The 6,938-nt window shown below is 39.2% G+C and overlaps 2 protein-coding genes across 10 annotated transcripts in view; one reads left to right on the top strand and one right to left on the bottom strand.

Annotated features, from left to right (window-relative positions):
• The first annotated feature begins 537 nt into the window (after positions 1-537).
• Positions 538-6,316, top strand: faima (Fas apoptotic inhibitory molecule a). Of its 7 annotated transcripts, none has more exons than XM_036004633.1 (5): positions 538-651; positions 1,665-1,812; positions 1,925-2,153; positions 4,060-4,109; positions 4,412-6,316. In XM_036004633.1, exons 2-5 carry the CDS (start codon positions 1,699-1,701, stop codon positions 4,559-4,561), a joined length of 543 nt encoding a protein of 180 aa, XP_035860526.1. In that variant the 5' UTR covers positions 538-651; positions 1,665-1,698; the 3' UTR covers positions 4,562-6,316. The 7 variants fall into 7 exon arrangements, with proteins under 7 accessions (XP_035860526.1, XP_031147332.1, XP_035860525.1 ...); XM_031291472.2 differs by having other exon boundaries at positions 559-652; positions 1,673-1,812; XM_036004632.1 differs by lacking the exon at positions 538-651 and adding an exon at positions 1,328-1,438 and having other exon boundaries at positions 1,664-1,812.
• parp9 (poly(ADP-ribose) polymerase family member 9) overlaps positions 5,980-6,938 on the bottom strand; it is a 6,676-nt gene continuing 5,717 nt past the window's right edge. For all 3 annotated transcript variants that reach the window (XM_031291395.2, XM_031291385.2, XM_031291404.2), the window contains exon 8: positions 5,980-6,863. In XM_031291395.2, coding sequence (XP_031147255.1) covers positions 6,589-6,863 — 275 coding nt within the window. In that variant the 3' untranslated portion in view covers positions 5,980-6,588. The remainder of the gene's footprint in view (positions 6,864-6,938) is intronic.

Genomic DNA, 6,938 nt, shown 5'->3' with positions numbered 1-6,938 from the left:
TTAATACTTACTAGTACACAGTGATTGGTGACATCAGGTAGCCTTATGTGTTACATGGCTCTGCCAACTTTCACCTGAGCAGAGGTCTAATTAGCATAAAAACACCTGTGAGGGCAGACAGTACTGTACTGTAGCAAGTATTCTCACAGGCCTGTCTGAAGGATGTCATTTTGCCATGACTCCAGCTGGTTGTTGACAGTTGGTAACCCTGGCTCAGGTTTCATGACTGCTTTCTTTTTCTTGCTACAACCATTTTATACAGCGTAGACCTATGGTATGGCTACAACCAGGGTCCAAAATCAGCACCAGCCACCAGCCAAATGCTGGTAAAATATGCAAGTGGCTGTTAGATGTGCATCACTCACCAGCCAAAAAATGGTAATTTATTGAGTGGCTAGTACAATTTGAACATTTACTAGCCATTTGGCTGGAGGACGAACACTCAATTGACTCATGAATGACATTTTGAAACAGCTTTTTCCCATCAGTAGGCGTGGTCTAGCCTGTACGTAGGCGAATATCGTGTTACCATAGTAACAACACAGTCACAGCCTGTTGACGCTCTGCAGCAGCTAACTAGCTAGCTAGCTAGTGGCCTGCTGATCATTTCTGTTAACCAGTGGACTAGAGCGCTTACTTCAGCAGCATTAAGGTAATCGAGATGTATAGTGACGGATGATATTCCTGAGCACATGTCTGAGGTTATCCTCTTATAGCAAACAAGGTAACATTAGAGCTACTGAAAAAATACCATATGATAAAGCCCGACTGACGCAGTAATGCTTCCGTTTTCTTTTCAAAATAAAGTCCTCGTGACTAGTTTATTGAGGCTAGCTATTTTGATAGTGAACAGAAAACCAGTACCTTATCCTTTTTATTATATTTTTGAAACTAATGTTTTAGTGCTTTTTAAAGCTGCAATTGTCACATGAGTTTTGCTGAAGAGCAAATATGCCTTAAAATTGTTGAAACTTTGATATAAGAAAATATTTATGTGGAGCCTGTCTGTATGCCAGTAGACGTATGTGTATGCCGTATGTACGACAGAAAAACCTATATGTGATAAATATACATCCATGGGATTTCCACATCAATATTGTTTGTACCATGGGCCCCTAATAGCCATGCATGGGCCCCAGGGGCTCTGTAAAATACTCATTACTCCGTTGAATATTTGTCACATACATATGCTTTGCTAGTGTTAATGGTATTACTTTGAATGTAAAACCTCACATGAGACGAGAGCCAACTTCTTTGTTTTTAACATAAAAAGTATTTAGTTATTTATTTCAAACACTGCGTGCTGTAATTGTGAAAGGGAAACCCTGACACCGGAAGTCGTAATGCAACAAAAAGCGATACCTTACCACGTTATCGTCAGCCTTCGTCTATGACGAGTAAACTAATGTTAATATTGTAGTAAAATGCGCTCCAATTACGGTACTTAGATAACGTTAATATAGTCTGACCTTACAGGTGGAGATACACTTATACCTGCACTAAAAAGTATTATTAGGTTTCACGTCTTTGTTATTTGCTAACTAACGTCAGCCCAGTGTTAGCTTATCTCACGTTAGTTAGTTAGCTAGCTAGCTAGGTAAACAGGGGTTGAAGTCATGTATTTTCCTTGACATTTAATTGTAACGTTAGTTGTTCTGTTGTCCGTTTCCAGCAGGGTCAGAAGAAGGTGACGTTAGGATGTCGAATGATCTTGCTGGTGTGTGGGAGGTGGCACTGAGCGATGGAGTCCACAGGATAGAGTTTGAGCATGGCACGACCACCGGGAAAAGGGTCATCTACGTTGATGGAAAGGTATGGATCGTGATCTTTAGTAATGCAGTATTTAATTATGACCCCTTTTATGAACGACAGCTTCTCATTACAAGGTCAGCTGTTCATGTTTTCATTTCACATCACACTGCAGGAGATACTGAGACGGGACTGGATGTTCAAACTTGTGGGGAAGGAGGCATTCAATGTGGGCAAATCAGAGACTAAAGCAACCATCAACATTGATGCAGTCAGCGGTTTTGCCTATGAGTACACCTTGGAGATCAACGGGAAGAGCTTGAAGAAGTACATGGAGAACAGATCAAAGGTCACCAGCACCTGGGTTCTCAACTTGGACGGCATTGACTGCAGGGTGGTCCTGGGTGAGAGCCTCACTTGTGTTTGTACATTATACACCCACTGTCCTCATCATCTATTGTTTGTCCACTTAATCAATCAGGATGGAAATCAGATTGATATTTAGCAAAGTGTGACTTCTGCCCCTTCAGAACTACCCTCTAATATTACGTCGGAGCTGAGGTTAAGCTCTTTAACAGCTTTAAGCCCTAAACCATCTTCAGCCACCTCTGGCATCTGAGCAAGTTAATCCATTTTATAAGTATGCTGCTTACAGTAGATTAGGATGCATGCCACCTGAAGCATGTGCAACACATAGGAAGTACTGTACATTAGCGTGCCATAAACGTATGTTTTTCCTAGTTAGGTTTATGGAAGACTTGGGTGCACATATTTGGCGGGGCGTTTAGGGATCCTTCCTAAAAAAAAAAACATATGCAATTTTGCATCATTTTGGACCATTATTATTACCACATCTGTGTCAAAAACGTTGGAAAAGCTAGAGCTGAAAATACATAAATACCTCTCAAAAAGCTTAAAGACAAAACTCGCTAAGGAAATCCACTGGGGGCCATCTACAGTCATTAGACCTGAGAAAAGTCATTTAGTTAGTTTTGAGGCTCACGTTGATTTTACATTCATTCGACTTACGTGATGCCCAAAACGACTTGGATGGTGCGTCTAAGCCTTATATGGAAAACCCTGGCAATAAATAGCCATACATTTCAACAGTAAAAGACTGTAAATAATTCACTGAAGTGGCAGAAATATGTCGGTGTGATCTGCAGTAGCAGCATCACACATACATCTTTGTGGCATCGTGGTCACCAAGTTAGCTGTTGTTGATAATAACAGAACTTGTCAACATGTTGTTGTCAGAACCACTAAACCAGCTTAATGTTATTTTTGTAGACAAAAAAGTTTGCAGAATTATTATCTAGGATCGGATCGGGACTCTGTATGGGTAGATATTCAATATTTTAAAAACCGGATCAGGATCGGGGTACAAAAAAGCTGATTGGGACATCCTAGATCAAGTCATGCTTTTTAAAGCGTTTAAGTTTTCTCTGTAATTTCAACTCACCGGTAGCTTTCAGTACCCTCAGAAGGATTAAGCGTCTACATTCATACACAATCAGAGTTACACACATTGTACTTTTAGAACGAAAAAGAAGAAAATAAGACTTTTCAGGGAGTGGTCATTTCCTCTTTTCTGATTTGTTTTAGTGCTGTGATTCAGAGGATTCAAACATAATTATCTTAATTCAGTTCAGTTGGAAGTTTCCCAATTAAATTAAGTTTTGCTTTGAAAAAAATCCTCCAGCAACTGAAATACCGCAAACCCAAGTTTTATTTACAGATTTACACAGATAGACATATGTGAATAACTTGATTTACATTGACCACAGTCTGTACGCATATATACACTTTAACTATTATTATGTATTTCAAAAGAGGGTGGATATTCTGGATATCTCTTCTATTCTTAGATGATCTATGTGTTAGAGAAAGCCTGCAAGTGATCTACAGAACAGATACCAACCAGGGCATTGTTCTCTTGTTCTGGGACACCACCTGATGATCACATCAACTCAAACATTCTCACACCATTCTAACAGCATTAGAAACAAATGACTCTAACATGGCTGTACACACCCTGGGACTGGTTTAGCAACTTTTAACTGGCAGTCACATCACATGCTTTTAATGCCTAACGTTGGTATGTTGCGTTGATTCAGTGTCTGTTTTAAGTTCTTTCATTTCTTTTTTTTTTTAAAAGCTATTTGTATATATTTGTTTCTGTATTTATTGTTTATTTCATATGCATGTTTAATATGTTTGTTACGTATGCACCAATCACCAGAGCATATTCCTCGTAAGTGGAACTTACTGTGGCAATAAGCCTTTTTCTGATTCTAATTCTGATTTCAGAGAAAGACACCATGGATGTTTGGTGCAATGGACAAAACATTGAGACTGCAGTAAGTACAACACAACAGTAACTGATACTGATTTGTTATGCAATACAATGACACACCACTGAATTAAAACAGTCGTATTTTAATTGTGGCGTCAAGGGAACTCAAAATCAACAGTTGGGAATGCATGTCTCCTGAAGTCAGAAACCCTAGCATGATAAACATTATAACTCCTATGGGTAGAAAGCCTCAAACACCCTGGGGTTCTACAGACGTCTGCATATAGAGCAGCTCCAAAGCCGACAATATGGAACTGAACGATTGCTTTTCTCTGTCCACTCTTTTTGTCCGATTTGCACCTGCAGGGGGAGTTTGTGGACGATGGCACAGAAACGCATTTCACACTCGGAGACCACAACTGCTGCGTGAAGGCTGTGAGCAGCGGGAAGAGACGAGACGGGATCATTCACACGCTGCTCGTGGATGGCACAGAGATAGCTGAATGCACAGAGTGACTGCATGTGTGTTTACATTTGTATGAAAGCAGAGATGTGGTGCATACGTGTGACTTGATATCTATGTGAAATAGAGGCAGAGTGTAGAGTTGGAGTCGGGGACCAGTTGGCAGAAATATGTTTTGGTGGCCATGCTGTGCAGGGTATATTAGCCATATATTGGTCCTGTAAGGGTTGTTCTGTATTTAATATAGTATAGTAAGGGTTGAAGACAGGACCTGCAGTCTGGGCAGTTTAACAAAAGATGTTGCAGCTATACATTTCAGCCTCAAAAAGGGATTTACGGTCTCAAAGTGCAACTTCACACTGAAAAACCTTTGAGTTGTAAACTGGTACTGTACATTGATATAAATGCTGTCAGTTTCAGTAATATTATCAGCGTTAGAAGCCAGACGTGCCATATTTATTTGACTCAGCCTGGCTCGGTTTGCCCTGTGGTTGTTGACATTTGGCAGCTGGTGTTCACTTAGGTCATAGTGGATAGGACTGAGATTGTCTTGCTTCAGAGACGTACTCCACCTGTTGTCATCTTGGAGAAAACCACCACCCACTTTACAGATAAGCAGTAAACCCCAGACTCTACCTGTTCTCCCTGCTCTTCATGCTCGCTTTCTTGTATTTTTCAATATCGCGCAGTAGGAGGATTAGCAGGCCACGAGATTATTCCTTCCATTCTCAGAAGTGATCATTGTTTAGTACTACGTTGATGTGTTGGTCTTTCTGTGATTGGTCCAGCCAGTTGATATTACAGTAATATGTAATTAGCTTTTGGCAGACTGCTGAAGATGTGTCAAACATTCTAGGGTACATTGTATACAATTGAAACGCTGAAGTTTCATAGACAATCATTAGGTAGTGACGTTGTTGCCAGTAATAAATCATATAGACAGCTGAAGCAAATCACTGATATCCAGACATATTCTCTGACTCTGTGTCATTCTCAGAGATGTGTTGAATCCTGTTGGTGCTGTCAAATTATTAGTCTCTTTTTTTATGTAAAGGCCAGATGTTGTGGTGACACAGAATTTAAGCTAAACATTTTTTTTTTTATTTTATAAAGTCATGGTCAGAAATTAAAGATTGAAAATGTTTCCAATGTATCTCAAATGCTTTCATTTTGAAAAGAAAGGCATTTACTTATAGAGCACTCATAAAATAAGTGAAAACACAAAACCATAAACATCAGTTTTGACCAATAGAAAAAAGAAGTGAACTCCATGACAACTGTGGAAGTCATCAACTGATGACTGCTTGATGCAGCTAAAGGCTAAGGTTTTTATTATTATATTTATTTATGATAGTATGAAAGGCATGGACTGTGTTTCCATATTCTCTGAAGTAGTGTTGTGACATAATTAGATGTCAATAGAAAGTGCTAAATTTTTTAAACAAGAAAGAATACAATAAATTAATTTTTTGTTTAACATTCTTTAATTGTGATATCAACATCAGACAACCAGCTGCCCCCACGGGCTCCATCACAATTTCCATGTTGAGTTTGATAGTTTTATGAACAATTTACAATTATTTTACAATCAGGTTCTTGTAGCCAAAGCTTTTCACGTCTGCCCATTATATGAAGGGTTATATTAGTTGTCCTCTAAATAAAATAAAATCAGTTTTATGTCTATCACTGTATACAATGTTTGCATATATGGTAGCATATGGTGCCACTAAAAAAGTACTCATCCAGCGGTAAAAGTATACTATTGTTGCTATAAGTTTAACCTAGTCACCCAAAAACAAGTAATGAAAGAAATAAGATACTCAAAACGAATGACATCTTTGTCGAGCTGAATTTAAGCTAATATTGTAGTAATGGCCTCCATTGTATGATTTTAAGGAGTAATGGAAAAAGACATTTTATTCTAATAGCAATTACATAAATCAAGAATGCATATCAGCTTGTTTTCAGAAGAATCTAACTTCCTGTTGTTAAGTTTCCTCTGGTATGGTAAGCATTGCTACACTTGTATTTGTTCCGTACAACACGATAAACCCAGAGTAAACCGTGAAGAAATCACTCTTCAGACTATCTTACACGTGACAATGTATGTGGGCAGAGCTTGATAACCGCTAAATATGACCGAGATATCACGTCCTCCGCTCACGCTGTCGTACAGCATTAGTGAATCTGTCCCCACAGCAGGTGGCAGAATGAGACCTGGTTTACCAGGGGTGGAGTTTCCTGTCAACACATTAGCCTCCACAAAGTACAGATACTCCTCCTTTGGCCCCTTCCACACTTCCATGGCCTTCTGCACTGTGCCGGCAAAGTAGATGCCCTCTCCATATGCTGGCTCTATATTGAGAGGAAGACACAAAAGAAAAATAGCTGTATTGTTTCTTTGTTATTTTTCCTTTTCTAACAATGTTC

Source organism: Sander lucioperca, chromosome 8 (genome assembly GCF_008315115.2).
Source record: "Sander lucioperca isolate FBNREF2018 chromosome 8, SLUC_FBN_1.2, whole genome shotgun sequence".
NCBI lineage: Eukaryota > Metazoa > Chordata > Actinopteri > Perciformes > Percidae > Sander > Sander lucioperca.
Note: the sequence above shows the minus strand (reverse complement) of the source record. Positions and strands in the feature narration are given on the sequence as shown.

What these genes read in the sequence shown, in the direction of transcription:
- faima (XM_036004633.1), top strand. Translation starts at nt 1,699, where the DNA reads ATGTCGAATGATCTTGCTGGTGTGTGGGAGGTGGCACTGAGCGATGGA. An exon ending in TGACTGCAGGGTGGTCCTGG is followed by an intron (nt 2,154 to 4,059) that starts GTGAGAGCCTCA and finishes TTCTGATTTCAG; the next exon opens with AGAAAGACACCATGGATGTT. An exon ending in GACAAAACATTGAGACTGCA is followed by an intron (nt 4,110 to 4,411) that starts GTAAGTACAACA and finishes TTGCACCTGCAG; the next exon opens with GGGGAGTTTGTGGACGATGG.